The following is a 15,384-nucleotide window of genomic DNA, read 5'->3' on the forward strand; positions in this document are numbered from 1 at the left end:
GCTGGTTGACATTTCTGTGACATTCACAGTGATCAAGCTATGAAATTCTTAAGTTCTTAATTCCAGAGCTGGCCGTGTGACTTCTTTACCTGTAAACTCAATGTCCACAAACACCTTGATCAAGGCTTCTGAAAGTTGGGGAGCATATGGAAAGTTGCAGAACACACGTTTCCGGTGGAACACACTGGACACCAAGGGGCTTGGGGTCTGGTCCAGGTGAGGCATCACTGCTTCTAACACCTCTGCTAGTTTGGCCCTCAGGTGGGGATTCTTCATTCTGCAGAGGGCAGAAAGCATGATGAGCAGGGAGACATAACTCCCTGATGGGATGCTGTCCTACACAAGGAGCTGGCCCATACTATGTCACTATTAAATATAGAAAAGTCACACCTATTCCATGTTTGTCAGTACTCTGGCGCAGGAGATACCACATAACATGTTTTGAGATGGTTTTATTACATAGTCCTGGCTCGCTTGGAACTCCCTATGTAGACCAGGCTGGCCTTAAACCTGCAGCATTTTTCTTGTCTCTGCCTCCCAAGTGCTGGGATTAGAGATGTACGCTATTATGCCTGCCCATTTAACTCTTGAGAGGACAGCTCACCATGTATGTATGTATGTATGTATGTATGTGTATGTATATATGTTTGTATGATGGAATACTTTAGCTTCCATGTAATGCTTAGGACATTCAATTTTCTCTGTAACAATGCACTATTTACTATGTACTCTTCTCTGACAGGTTCACTTTGAATAAACGTGCCTTCCCAAGCTTTCTGAGTGCAACTAATTAGGCTATAATTATCTGATAGCGCCATAATCCCTGTCCTATGAGTCTAATCAATGCCTGTTGGCTTATGGCACCTTCCCCTTAGGTCTGCTCAGCTCAGTGAAGGGTTGGCTTCTATGTATTTCCCACTGATATGTCTTGTGGAATTGTGGACTTTTTATTTTGCAGCAAATGTGCCCTTTTGTGCATAAAAATTATTTCCTTTAGCCCACACACGTAACACCCTCCACTCTCCCCTGCCCCCCTGCCCCCCCAGGGAAGCAATTCTAAAAACTGTAGTACACAGTAAACATAGTAAACCCACCGGGCTAGAAGGAACATCAACCCAGGTTTACTGCTTCTCCAACTCCAGCCGCAGGAACAAGCTTCGGCTGACACAGTAAAAGAGTTCAGTCTGCGTGGCACTGGTCTGGCTTTTAGGATTCTGGTTAACTATTTTAACCAGGGACCAGCAATGGAATCCTATTAGGCACCTTATATACAGGTTCAAATTCTCTGTGGGCAAAGTTTTCTGCTTATTAAACTTTACCACAGCAGGCAGAATGTTTGTGACTCTAGCCAGTGACTGGAGCAAGCGTCCAGCACATCACCTTTCTATGCTTCCAGTGAAAATGGTGATAAAACGAAGGACATGCTCCAGGGAATCTGCTGACGTCTCCAAGATGTCCTCAGCAAAGCGCCGGAGAAAAATGAGGAAATCACCCAGGTTATCTGCAAAAAATTCTAAAAAAGATTCACTGGAATTAGCCAAACATCTGTTCATTGGTCCCAAACAACATCCCAGTATTTCCTTCACATAAATTAACAAAGGTTAAAAAAAAAAAATCCAAGTCTTTTATGTACCAGGGATAGGGATAAGTTAGCAACTGTGGGATCTAACACGTCTGTATCAAGCTTTGTTCTTACCTGAGGAAATACATGAACAGCAGGACATAAAGAACTATTAACACTAGCACTGTGTGCCCCCATAGGTTGGCCCCAGTTTAAGCCACCCTTTAGGCGACTGCAGTAAAGAACTCCAGGATGGTCACCTAACCACTCTTCCTTTTGCCACTCAGGCCTCTGAAAAGTCCCTTTCTGCATCACTCTAGACTGGGAGATCCCCTGCTGCATGCAGCGGAGGACACCACCATCACTCTAGACTAGGAGATCCCCTCTGTATGCAGCGGAGGACACCACCATCACTCTAGACAGGGAGATCCCCTCTGTATGCAGCGGAGGACACCACCATCACTCTAGACAGGGAGATCCCCTCTGTATGCAGCGGAGGACACCACCATCACTCTAGACAGGGAGATCCCCTCTGTATGCAGCGGAGGACACCACCATCACTCTAGACAGGGAGATCCCCTCTGTATGCAGCGGAGGACACCACCATCACTCTAGACAGGGAGATCCCCTCTGTATGCAGCGGAGGACACCACCATCACTCTAGACTGGGAGATCCCCTCTGTATGCAGCGGAGGACACCACCATCACTCTAGACTGGGAGATCCCCTGCTGTATGCAGCGGAGGACACCACCATCACTCTAGACTGGGAGATCCCCTGCTGTATGCAGCGGAGGACACCACCATCACTCTAGACTGGGAGATCCCCTGCTGTATGCAGCGGAGGACACCACCATCACTCTAGACTGGGAGATCCCCTGCTGTATGCAGCAGAGGACACCACCATCACTCTAGACTGGGAGATCCCCTACTGTATGCAGCGGAGGACACCACCATCACTCTAGACAAGGAGATCCCCTGCTGTATGCAGCGGAGGACACCACCATCACTCTAGACAAGGAGATCCCCTGCTGTATGCAGCGGAGGACACCACCATCACTCTAGACAAGGAGATCCCCTGCTGTATGCAGCGGAGGACACCACCATCACTCTAGACAAGGAGATCCCCTGCTGTATGCAGCGGAGGACACCACCATCACTCCAGACAAGGAGATCCCCTGCTGTATGCAGCGGAGGACACCACCATCACTCTAGACAAGGAGATCCCCTGCTGTATGCAGCGGAGGACACCACCATCACTCCAGACTGGGACATGCCTGGGTGTTTGCAGTAGAGTACATCATTCTCAAGGTTAGTTGAGAGAGTTTGCAGCTTTCATTTTGCTCACTGTGCTGCCACACTGTGAGTGGCACTACGAGATGTGTGAGGTTATTGGCAAGCAGCTGAGGCCTGATTACAACCAGCCTACTGGGCTTGTAAGTGGATCCTCAGGCTCTCACTGAGTCCTCAGAGTCGTATGGCTCTGACTGACAGCTTGGCCATAACCTCATTAGTACTCTGAGCTAGCATCACAAAGCCAAGTGCTCCTGGATTTCAGATGCAGAGGACTGACTGTGTGAGACAGTGTTTACTGTTTTAAGCTGCTATGTTTGGGGAGTAACTTGTTACCTAGCAATATGAGGCCAGCACAGTGTTCAAGAACATTTAATCTGATTAGTGAACAACATCTACTGACCCCTCACTGATATACATATACACACAATCTCCCTTCCGAGTTAGTAAGAGGGGACTGTTTTCTGAAGTAACCCTAGGGAGCGTTAGGCAGCCAGGTGAATACTTTGAAAGACAGACAATAGTAATGACAGACACTGCGAGCTGTGAAAACCCTGACTGCAGCTCATCCTTTGCAGGCTGCTATCCGACTGTCCCAGGATCAGGGACACAAGGCTGGAGAAGCCACTGCTGGGTCCATGCTTTGGCCAGAAGATATTTGTAAGTTTGAGTAGTTGCTCTAAAAACGATGGAATGATAACTAAGGAAGGGTGTTTTGAGGATTAAGCTTCCAAGGTGACCCAGTTAAACTTAGGTGGCTATTAATAGGATGTTCCCAAGGGACAGGCTGCTTACCTGGCACATAAGCCAAAGAGCTGTAGCCATCTGGCAAAGGAAAACTCAGCTCGATTGGCTGGGAGCCCTCATTGCCTATGGCCAGTTGAACCAGCAGAGCAGCCATGGACACCTGCAGATTCAGGCAATTTTGCAGCATCTGGGGTTCAGTCATGGCAGTCTTGGTGGAGAGATAGATGGTCATCAGGCGTTCGAACTGCTCACGGAGACTGTCAGCAGCAGGGCTGGAACTCTGCTGAGCGTCCCGCCAGGCAACCTGCAGCCGATGCAGGTTCTGGTTGATTTTTACCATCTGATCATGCAACCTGCCCCCAAGAAAGCAGAAGAGACTAGGTCAGGGAAGCCCATGTGGGGCAATGTAGTATAGACCACACTGAAAAGCAAATCCTTGTTTGTTTTTCTAGTGTTCGATGGTTGTAGAAAGTTGCAGGGTCAATGAATGACACGAAAGGCACAAATGTTACCGACCGGACAGAAAGCAAGGTGCACTGATCTCAGAAAATGTCATGTGCACAACAAACTTGAAGCTAATTATGGAGTTAGCAGACTCTACCATGAGCTGGGTGCAGAGAGTATGGTTATTACAGAAAACAGTCATCTTAATGAGGCAGAGTGTGAGCAGCCCAGGACAAGCTTTAGAGCACACAGGTTGGGTCAGAGGAGGATTTTTGCAGTGAGAAAACTAAGTAGGTGAAAAAGGCTTGATTTTAACAACCACACCTAAAGCAGCCACCAACAGGCATACAACCTGAGAGCAGCTTCCAGCCCTCTAAAGAATAAGATACGTATTCTACACAAAAGTTTACTTGAATATTCAAAGGAAAAGGTAGAACTAAAAGCTACTGATAACTGGTTCTCCATGTATAATCCTAAATCACCCCCTTGGTTCCTGTGCACAGCTACTAGGGTGACTGACTGGGAAACTAGATGCCAGGCATGTCTCTCTATGAGTGAATTTAGATTGTTGGGCAGATCAAACACATGCTGAACTTCTGTTACCACATTTCATATGTCAACAACAGGTTCGAAACACTGACTAATAAAGACTTATTTTTATTTTCCCTCAGTAATTTTCTGCTGGAGGAGTAAAAAAAAAAAAAAAAAAACAAAAAAAAAAAAAAAAAAAAACCTTGCACTAATTTAGGTATCCTGGGAGGGCATTAAAAAAATCAGTATTCCAGGCCAGGCATATGATACACACCTTTAATCCCAGCACTCAAGAGGCAGAGGCAGGTAGATTTGAGACAAGTCTGGTCTACAGAGTAAGTTCCAGGATAGCCAAGGCTACACAGAGAAACCCTGTCTCGAAAAAACCAAGCAAAATGTCAGTATTCCTGGGTCTGGGGAGTGGCTCAGTTGATACACTGCTTGCCTGTACAAGCAGGGGACCTGCATCTAGATCCTCAGCACCCATGGAAAAGGTGAGTGTGCTGCTGTGCTCCTGTGGGCCTGAGGCCGTGGACACAGAAGCTGGAGCATCCCTGGAGCCTTGCTCAATCAGTGAGCTCCAGGCTCAGTCAAAGATCCTTCCTCAAAAGATATGGTGGGGAGCATCTGAGAAAGCCACCTGACACTGATCTCTGGCTTCCATATCACACATAAGCATGTGTGCTCTGTCCCCACCAATTAAAAGTAAGTATCAGGATTTGTAATACTCTTTCTATAGTGATTATTTCTCCTCCTTATGCTGAAAATCATTCTCAGCTAAATAAGGGGGAAAACTGTAGAGTGACATGTGGCTAGTTTGCTAGAAATGTACACTTTTGGAACGTTTGTCCTAAGCGCTCAGCCTTCCTGCCTTTAAAACCCTTCCTCTCAGGTCTGAAGCTCCTCTGTGCTCATATTGGTTTGTCTGGAATCTCTTACACCATTCTCTCAACTTCCGTCAGTTTTATCTTTGGTCTTTGGAAGTAATAAGAATTCAAGGGTAGAGAGTGAAATGTAAAATGAAAGTAATTAGATTTTCCTAGATAACAAAAAGATAGGGATTAAAAAGTTGGCAAAATGTAAAGAAAAATAATAGCACAATGTTAATTGTTTTAAAGAGAGATTAAAAAAACAAAAAAAAACCAACAACAACCAAAAACAAAAGTGTAAGCGATCTGTACAAGGTGGACTCATGTGAATTTGGACCAGTGGATGTGACTTTCCCTGTGCCATCCTAACAGGGCTCTTTGGGCTCACCTTCGAGCCGTCAACACAACAAACTGGACCAACAGTTCTTTTCCCAATGACGTCAAAGGAGTTACCTGTGAAATCCCAAGTACAAGGTATACTCTGTCAGGGCCAGGTTCTCTGTCACAAGGTTGTAGCTCTGGGGGAACGTTGGCTCCTGCACAGCTGGGATCAGACAGGTCTCCTTGTCCAAACCTCGAAGAAGCGAAAGGAATGGGGTGACAGACGGCTCGCCACAGACACTGTCTTGGCCTTCACTCTCCCTCAGCCTCCATATTGTTACAAGGCTATCTTCCTCACAACACGTCTCCAACCACTTCCTTGTCTAAAAACATTTTCTGGCCTCCTGACATCTACAGAAACAGCTAAATCTCTTTTGCTGAACCAATGAAATCAGCAACAAACTAAAATGAGTGACACTGTAGAGTTAGTTTCCAAGTGGTAGGCAATGGGCCATCTCTGCTCATTTGATCATTCACGCACTCATTCATTCGTTTGTTTGAGACAGGGTCTCTCTGTGTAGCTCTGGCTGTCCTGAAACTTGTTCTGTAGATCAGGCTGGCCTCGAACTCACAAAGATCCACCTGCCTCTGACTCCTGACTGCTGGGATTAAAGGCATAAACCATCACCATTTGGCCATTTCTACTTATTCTATGCTTTTCAGTGTTTAAGATAAGTTATTTTTGTGCAGATATTAGTTTTTTAATTTATAAGAGGCTAAGAAAAATCCCCCAAAAATCTAGAAGGAAAACCATCAAAACTGATGAGAAATTCATTCTGAGTGACAGATCAGGGCTGATTCCTTTTCTCTTCTCCATATTCAAGTTTTCTCAAGGCATACACCACTGTGCTTGCTGCTGCTCCCGCAGGTTGTCACTTCTACGTTCGTTATTGTCTGACACTCCTGCTCCTTTGCCTGGTAAACTCTGACCTGTCTGTTAAGACACGAAGACACCAGCTTCTGCAGAGCTGGCCATCCACCCCTTCCTGTGCTGTTTCCACTACGTTAACCCACCTGCCTGCCCTCTTCGGGAACCTCTGAGTTCAAGAAGGATAGTAGGTGTATGTGATTGCAAAATAAAAGATGAGGGAATGAATATGCAAGGTTGCCAGAATCAGATGGAAGGTCTCACTACGGCCTAACACATCAAAGGTAACAGGTGCTGTTTTTCAAAAAGCCATGTTTAAATAGTTTAACTTGTTTTCATCTGTTTTGAACAAGGGGCACTTCCTCAAAGGCTAAGGGAGCAAATGCCTCAGAGGTGACACACACTGTTTTGAAGAGCCCAGTTCCCCGCCTACCTCTCATATGTACACTTTTAATTTTCCGTTCTTCATCATTCAAGTCCTTGAGGACACAGTACGTGGGGTTAAAGGTGAGGAGCCGGGAGGACCTGGGTTTGCAGAATGGCTGGCACAGCTTCAGGAGGGCAGCACCCAGATTCAGAAAGAAGGCATCTGAGGCATACATTTGGAAGAAGATTTCAGGCATCTGATTGGCCCAGATCTTGGTGCGGCCTGCATTTGCATGCAAACAGTTTCCAAGCCAGAACAGGATCCAATGCTTGGTTTCTGGAGAGAGCTGGAGCAAGTTCTTCAGCATCTGGTAGATCTTCTCATGGAACTGAGCCATGAACTGGTTAGCCGGAAAACACAACCACAGGACATTCCGATTTCACAATCCTGGTATGTTCTTTTTACTTCTAAGCCCCAGCAAATACAAGTTTTTAAATAAATGCTAATCTTAACCTTTCCCTTTACTCCTTTTGTGCCTTATTCCCTGATTCTGATATTTATTTATATATAATGGCTATTATATGTATTACTGGATACTTAGGAGACTTTTTCTGGTCAACTGCCAAACTGCACAGAATTGAATAGGTTTCACAGTAGGGATTTTTTTTTTCTTTGTACTGTGTGGATCTGTTTTTCAAATGGTTTTCATAGAATTACTCAACTCTACCACTGTGGTATGACACCAAGCCATAAACGAAACAGACAGACACAGCTACAGTCAATAAGTGTTTTTAATTTTTCTATTACATGTATTCAGTGTCAATGTCGTTAGTATGTGGGAGTGACATACCAGGGAGCATGGATGAGCATGTATGGGCCCTGGGGAACAGACTCCAGTCATTAGACTGGATGGTAAGATCTTTACTCACTGGGCCATCTCATTGGTCCCCGTAAATCTTTCTTTACAAGAAACAAACACACAGCAAGGGCAGTTGGTTTGGTACTGCTGTAGTCTGGAAGCAACTGCCTGACAGCACTGTGATGACTTAACAGTGACGGGACACTTAACTGCGCCACATTTGACCATCTAATACCTCGATGTCAGACTTGTGCTAAATTCTATGTTAAGATACCTATGCAGGGAAGATTTACAAGATGGCTCTAGTGAAAGGTTTATGAGCTGAGTAACAGTATCTTGTCGAGAAGTGCAAGAACTGAGGGGGTGTATAGCACTGTCACATGGGGCAGATCTCACCCATGCCAAAGGTCCTCCCCTCTTTTTAGTGAAGGACATGAAGATGGTGATTGATTGATTTCTTTTCTTTCTTTTTTTGAGACAGAGTCTTTCTACATATCATGGAACTCACCATGTAGACTAGGCCTGCCTCTGTCTCTGTCTGCTGAGATTATAGGTGTGTGCCAAGGGTGATTTTTTTGCTGCCTCCAACCACACCTTTTTTTTTTTTTTTTTTGAGACAGAGTTTCTTTGTGTAGCCCTGGCTGTCCTCGAACTCAAGAGATCTGCCTGCCTCTGCCCCCCAAGTGCTTGGATTAAAGGTGTGTAGCACCACCACCCTGCCCCTTCCTTTATTCTTATATAGTGCAGGGTTGCCTAGTACTGGCTGTGTAGCTCCCAACTCTTATTTCTTAAGAGCTAGGATTACAAGCATGTGGCCCCCCATCCCCTCAATAAGGGGGCAACTTTGTTATGTTCTTATGACAAAAGCCAACCAGACCAATTAGCTTTCCTAAACAGGCTGAGGCAGCCTTATCCCTACATGGTTCCTTGTCATCTCACATCAGGGGCTGTGACACCCTGGGAAGCGGTTCCACCTGATGGATGTTGGCCTCCTGTACTTTGATCTCCTGAGGACTGGACCGGGATGGATTCAGGAAGAAGCCGTGATTCTCTATCACACCCGGAGTCTTTAACAGGCACGAGATATTCAGAATGACTCCCAGCAAGGTCTTCTGATACATCTGCCCATTGCTGGGGTCCTTGGGCTGAATGTATTCTAAAAAAACCTGTAGGAGGACAAATCCTATTTACTTATCTGTATGATGACATAAAGGGGAGAAGAGGTAAAGATTCAGTCTTATATAGCCCCCACCCCCTTTTAAAGGTCAGGTTTTGTAGAATCCAGGCTGGCCTCAAATTACAGAAAACTTTTAAACATTTGTTTATTTATCTATTCACTCATTGTGTGTGTGTGTGTGTATCGTGAGACTAGTGTGGAGGTCAGAGGACAACTTGTATGTAGGGGTTGGTTCTCACCTTTACCCGCTGAACTATCTATCTCCCCAGCCCTGCCTAACGGCCTCAGCTTCACTGTATAGCTGAGGCTAGTACTGTTCCTCCTGCCTCCACTTCCCATATGCTAGAACTCCAGGCATGTGATAGCACACTTGACTCTCTATAGGCAATGTTCTAGTGCCCTCAGTATTAAGCATCAAGTATTAAGATGTCAGTACCAGGAGCATACAATGCTTTGAGACCTACCTTGGCCATATCCTTCTGCCTGGTGAAATAGAGAAGAATGTCCAGATATGAATACAGGAGGATCTGGCAGAGCTCCAGATCTTTTATTCGGCCAAGTAAAATATCAAACACTGGAATCATGACTTCAGGAAATGTTCGAACCTCCTCATCCAACAGCAAGGCTTCAATGACCTCCTCCAAAAACTCAGCTACATCTTCAAAATCTAACAAAAGACAAATGAGAAAGGAAGGAGGCGGTGACAATTTGTATGTGTTTACATAGTTTCATGCTTTCTGTCTGTCTGTCTCTGCTGTGGTGTAGCGACTGAACTGAAGGCCTGCGAATCTAGGCAATGTTCCACTACTGTTTGACCAGTGAACTAGATACCCGCTGCCCAACAATGGCTCTCGGTGATTTCTTTTCTTTTATGTGGATGGCTGTTTTGCCTGCATGCATGTACCAAGTGCATGCAGGACCAGAAGAGTGCAGTGGATGCCTTAGAACTGACGTCACATGCAGTTGAGAGCCTCCATGTGGGTGATGAGAACTGAACTGAGGTCCTCTGGAAGGGCAGCTGGAAGTACTTTTAACTGCTGAGCCATCTCTCCAGCCCTCTCCGGTACGTTTGTGAATTCTGCTAGTATTGAGGCTTGAAGATGAAGGTGTAAGCTTTCTTCCTTAACTTCTGTCAGAATCATAAGGACTCTGAGACTCTCTAACACCATTAGAGGAGTTTTAAATTGGCATTCTAAATTCAGATATTCAAAGACCTTGCTTCTGTACTCACGGGCTCCCTGAATAGCTTCCAACATCATATCTACCAGTTGCTCATGGATGTTTTGGTCAACATAGATCTCTGGGGTGAGGAGGACTGTTCGAGTGTTGGACACAGTGAGGTTTCTGCACTGCACTGCAAAGGGCAGTAGGTTTTCTGGAACTTTGGTAATCTGCAACGAAGACAGAAAAGCATACAGCTTTTATAACATGGAGCAAGAGCAGGCACAAAAGAAAATATCACATCCCAAACAGCATTGGTTTCTTTTCTTTTGGATTTTCGAGACACGGTCTGTCTGTGTAGCCCTGGCTGTCCTGGAACTCACTCTGTAGACCAGGCTGGCCTTAAACTCAGAGATCTGCCTGCCTCTGCCTCCCGAGTGCTGGGATTAAAGGCGTGCGCCACCACTTAGCAGTATTGGTTTCTTGGGGACTGAAAATTCCTGACAGATTTGTAGTTTGGCTTTCAGGCTCACACACTAAAATTCTGATCCTGACGATGTCACGTTTAGCCCAATTAAGTATTTCCACCTCATTGGAAATGTTAGAAGACTTGGATTTTCGTTTGATTCTTGTTGTTTTTACTACATAGTGTAGGCTGGCCTGGAACTCACTGTATAAATATGTAGAACAGGCTAGCTCTGAACTTGAAGGAATCCTCTGTCTGTGCCTCATAAGTGCTAGAATTAGACATGTGCTACCACACCCAACTGATCTGATATTTAATGTTCTTTTGTTGTTGTTCTTGTTTTGTTTTTTAAAGGTGTGATTTCTAGAAAGGTTTGTATAGAAAACAGGAGACACTGGTTAACTGGAAAGAGAGATGGACTCCAAGCCACAAAAGGAGTCTAAGACTTTATGGCAACCTAATAGTGCCAGATAGACCATAAAATACACATTATGGCATGGAAGACACTCAATGCTAGAATCACTTAAGATAATCTAAAGTTCCACAGGCTGTATTCACCTACCTCTTCCTTGGCTCTTTGGAAGCAGGAGTAAAGGTAACAGAAGATGCGCCTCTCTCCTGCATCACGATCAGCAGAGAGATTTAAAGTTGTGGAGGAAGTCATGCTGATCAAGTGGTTTCCTGGATCTTGAAGCAATAACCGAGCAAAGATGGCCTGTTAAGAAAAATAAACAAAATACTAAACTACTGCAAGGTAAATCCTCAAACACTAAGATATAAGAAGTTTGATAAATGCTGTGGCAAGAATCAGATATAGTTCAGAATGGGGTTGGGAGGATCTTATTACTTCAGGAATGTTAGAAACTAATTATATACATAGTTACTGTAAATTATGACTCCAGTGTCTGCAGGAGTCACAGCAGACTAGGCACCAGAAGGTTACGTGTTGAGTGGGGTAAAGCACGGGTGACAAACCTCCATGTAAAAGTTCTGCTGCCGTGTGACTGCTGGGCATAAAGACTTCAAAGGTGAAAGTGAAATGCCAAGTGATCTGTCTTTTCTCTCGATATTTAAACATGTTTATTATTTTTAATTAAACATACAGTCTTAGATTATTGTGGGCTCTGATACCCTAGGAAACACTTGTACCTGATGGATGTTGTCTTCTGTACTTGATCTTCTGAGGACTGGAATGAGGCCAGCAGACATGGAGTGTCCTGCTTTGTCACTCTCTGCCTCATGCCCCTGAACTCTGATTAAGCCTGGAGCTCACTATTTCCCATCCAGGCTGGATGATAAGCAAGTCCCCAGAGACACTCTGCTCTCTCCTCCTGCTCCTTTCTAGCACTGAGATTGTTGTCCCATGTGGCATCCTTAGTTTCGATGGGTGCTGGGCATCCAAACTTGTGCACCATCTCCCCAGAGCAGTTTTGGGTTTTTTTAAAGTATGAAAAAAAGAGGTGGGCCTTGTCTTAGGAACTTAAGACTTTAACAGGAGTGATAAGACAGGTTCATTAAAAAGCCACACGAGACAGTAACAGTTCACATAATAAATGTACATGATAAGGAACTCAGAGGAGGGAATGACATCTCTTTTCTGGCATCTTTGATGACATTGTAACTGGTTCTTAAACAATGGGTGGATTTGAATGTGTGGCCAGGGTGGATAAAAAGAGTTCAGAGGGAAATGCCACACACAGTGGCAAGGCAGAGGCAAACAAAGTCTTGGGGAGAATGAGACTCAACACTTAGCGTGGCTGCTGTGCTGGGACGCACAGTCAGGAGAATGAAGAGGACTCAGCATGGCTGCTGTGATGGGGCACACAGTCAGGAGAATGAGAGGACTTAGCATGGCTGCTGTGCTGGGGCACATAGTCAAGAGAATGAGAGGACTTAGCATGGCTGCTGTGCTGGGGCACATAGTCAGGAGGTACCTGCTCAACATTGCTCATGTCAAGCCAGTCTTGATCTTCCAGCTCGACAGCCATTTCTTCCAGGTACACGCAGCGACTGGGGATGCCGTTCCCACTCTTCAAGCTCGGATCACCTGTGAAAGTTTTCATCTGAGGTTAAGGACAATGTTCCTGTCCTCACAACACTGGCTTTGTTTCTAAGTTGCCTAGCTTAGCACTCAATTCTTAGGCTCAAGTGGTTCCTCCTGCCTCTGCCTCCCCAGTACTGGAGACTAAAGGCATACACAGCTGTGCTCAGCTTCCAAAAACTGATCTTGATAGCAAGTCTCTTGAATTCAGAAATAACCACAGTGATCTTGATACACAAAATAGGCACAGAGCACGGACTGTGTGGATTCTCAGTATGACATTTAGGAAAGATTCCAGACAGCAGCATTAACTTTAGGGTTGAATTACAGATAGAGCACAGATGTAAAACCCTTCTGAGCCTCTCAGTGTCCACCCAAGAAGAAAATGGGGTTAGCTACTCTTTTCTTCCTCATTTAAGGAAGAATAAACACTAACATGGCAGCATAAGTTAGAGTTATTGAAATACTGTTTTTAAGGAATTAAAACCTTACTGAGATCAACCCTATGTTCTGGGGACACAAGAGAGGGTTTAACCATTAGACATAGAAGTTTTCTTCTCTTTTCTTTTGTTTTTAAAGGATTATTTATTTTATGTGAGTATATGAGTACACTGTGATGCCTTCAGACACACCAGAAGAGGGCATCAGATCCCATTACAGATGGTTGTGAGCCACCATGTGATTGCTGGGAATTGAACTCAGGACCTCTGGAAGAGCACTCAGTGCTCTTAAGCGCTGAGCCATCTCTCCAGCCTGACATAGAAGTTTTCTAAGAACCAAAGCAGTCCCTAGCCCAAGTCAAGAGGGAAGAGTAGATATTCAATGGTGCAAGTCTGCAACTCACTGTTGTCCAGAGTAATGAGGAAGATCCTCTGGATCATGTGATTGATGTTGAGTTGCTCACACATTTCTTGGTGTGTCCGGAAGGAGCGGCTGATCTCAGACACTGAGTAGTCAAATTCATCCAGGCTCTCTGACACACTATTATCCGAGTCATTTGGGCTTGCTGGGAGCTCATCTGCCAGAACACGTAAGCTGTTACACAATGCTCCTTCCTCAGAACCAAACACGCTACCTAGAATGAATGTAATCACAACAAGGATAATTGCAGATGTGAAACGAATTATGAATTATTCGTCTTATTAGTGAGCAACTGAAGTCAGCAAGTGCACTCCAGGATTCAGAACTCCTGGCTATAAATCTTGCCTTCTATACAGTAAACTTTATTACTTTGACCCCTAGTTTTGTAACCCCCCCCCCCCCCCCCGCCAAAATTAGCACCATTACCTAACCAGCAAATCTTAGGAAAAAAAAAAAAGAATTACCAAGTAGATCAAATGACTCCAGTTATTTTAAACATATGGCCTTTCCCTAAAGAATACGTTTGTTTTGGTAACTTGGCACTCGGGAACATATCCTGTAGAAGGACTCCCTCAACCAGTTCCCTACAGATAACTGCTTAATTACACAGTGCTCCAGACTCCTGTGGTCATATTCATTACCACTGCTTTTTATTAAAAATCCTGTTGTGCTTTTCAGCTGCCCCTCCCTCATTGACATTTATTTTGTGTGTGGGCAATATATGTTAGTGTGCTTGTGGAGGTCAGGTGGCAGCCAGCTTTTTCCTTCTCTATGGGTCCTGAGGCTTGGACTCAGGCTGTCAAGACTAGGTGGCAGGTACCTTTACCTGCTGAGCCACCTCCTCAGGATTTTCTTTTTAAGACACACTTTTTAATGATGTGTATGTGTGCATTCTGTCCATGGGGATGTGCACACTGGGCCATCTGTTCATGGGGATGTGCACACTGGGCCATGTGTCCATGGGGATGTGCACACTGGGCCATGTGTCCACGGGGATGTGCACACTGGGCCATGTGTCCATGGGGATGTGCACACTGGGCCATGTGTCCATGGGGATGTGCACACTGGGCCATCTGTCCATCTTTTTTTTTTTAATGACAGATCAGTACCATACGTTAAGACATTTCCTCCATATTTTTGTATGTGTGTATGTTTATATGTTATGACATGCATTTGGAGATCACAGAACAGCTTGGTGGAGTCCTTTCTCTCCTTCCACCATGTGAGTTCGAGAATTGCACTCAGGATCAGGACTAGAAGCTAGTCCTTTAACTAGCTTTAAAGCTATATTGATTTATTTTTATGTATATGGGTGTTGTGTCTACATGTGTGCCTGCACACCAGAAGAGGGCAACAATCCTATAGGACTACAGTTATAAATGGTTGTAAGACACCATGTGGGTGCTGGGAATTGAACTCAGGACCTCTAAGAGCAGCCAGTGCTATTAGCCACAGGATCATCTCTTTAGCCCCTCAACTAGCTTTAGTTTTAACCTATCAACACCAACAATTTTTCCAGTAATTCAGAGACCTTCATTCATTTACTAGTTCTTTGTGTGCTTTGTGTTTTTTTTTTTTTTTTTAAATAAGGTCAACTGTTTTTCTCAAACTCCCATAAGGTTGATCTAAACCTTCTAATCCTTGTCTCTACCACTAAGTTACTAGAAACAAAGGGATGCACACCACAGCTGTTTTTAAAGTGGTTTTGTGCTTGCTAGGCAAGAACTTCACAAGCTGAACTATATTTCCGGCCCTATTTT

General features: G+C 44.8%; 1 protein-coding gene across 4 annotated transcripts in view; it reads right to left on the reverse strand.

The window, feature by feature from the left end:
- The window catches only part of Ube4a (ubiquitination factor E4A), a 42,285-nt gene that overhangs the window by 15,590 nt on the left and 11,311 nt on the right, over positions 1–15,384 (reverse strand). For 3 of the 4 annotated variants that reach the window (XM_076924953.1, XM_076924951.1, XM_076924952.1), the window contains 11 exons: positions 13,608–13,838; positions 12,657–12,769; positions 11,285–11,437; positions 10,327–10,486; positions 9,560–9,762; positions 8,893–9,084; positions 7,126–7,459; positions 5,897–6,017; positions 3,648–3,952; positions 1,381–1,513; positions 90–277 (listed from right to left, as the gene is read on the reverse strand). In XM_076924953.1, the coding sequence (XP_076781068.1) occupies positions 90–277; positions 1,381–1,513; positions 3,648–3,952; positions 5,897–6,017; positions 7,126–7,459; positions 8,893–9,084; positions 9,560–9,762; positions 10,327–10,486; positions 11,285–11,437; positions 12,657–12,769; positions 13,608–13,838 (2,133 nt within the window). The remainder of the gene's footprint in view (positions 1–89; positions 278–1,380; positions 1,514–3,647; positions 3,953–5,896; positions 6,018–7,125; positions 7,460–8,892; positions 9,085–9,559; positions 9,763–10,326; positions 10,487–11,284; positions 11,438–12,656; positions 12,770–13,607; positions 13,839–15,384) is intronic. The other variant, XM_076924954.1, reaches the window with a different exon arrangement.

This window comes from Arvicanthis niloticus, chromosome 26 (genome assembly GCF_011762505.2).
Source record: "Arvicanthis niloticus isolate mArvNil1 chromosome 26, mArvNil1.pat.X, whole genome shotgun sequence".
Lineage (NCBI taxonomy): Eukaryota > Metazoa > Chordata > Mammalia > Rodentia > Muridae > Arvicanthis > Arvicanthis niloticus.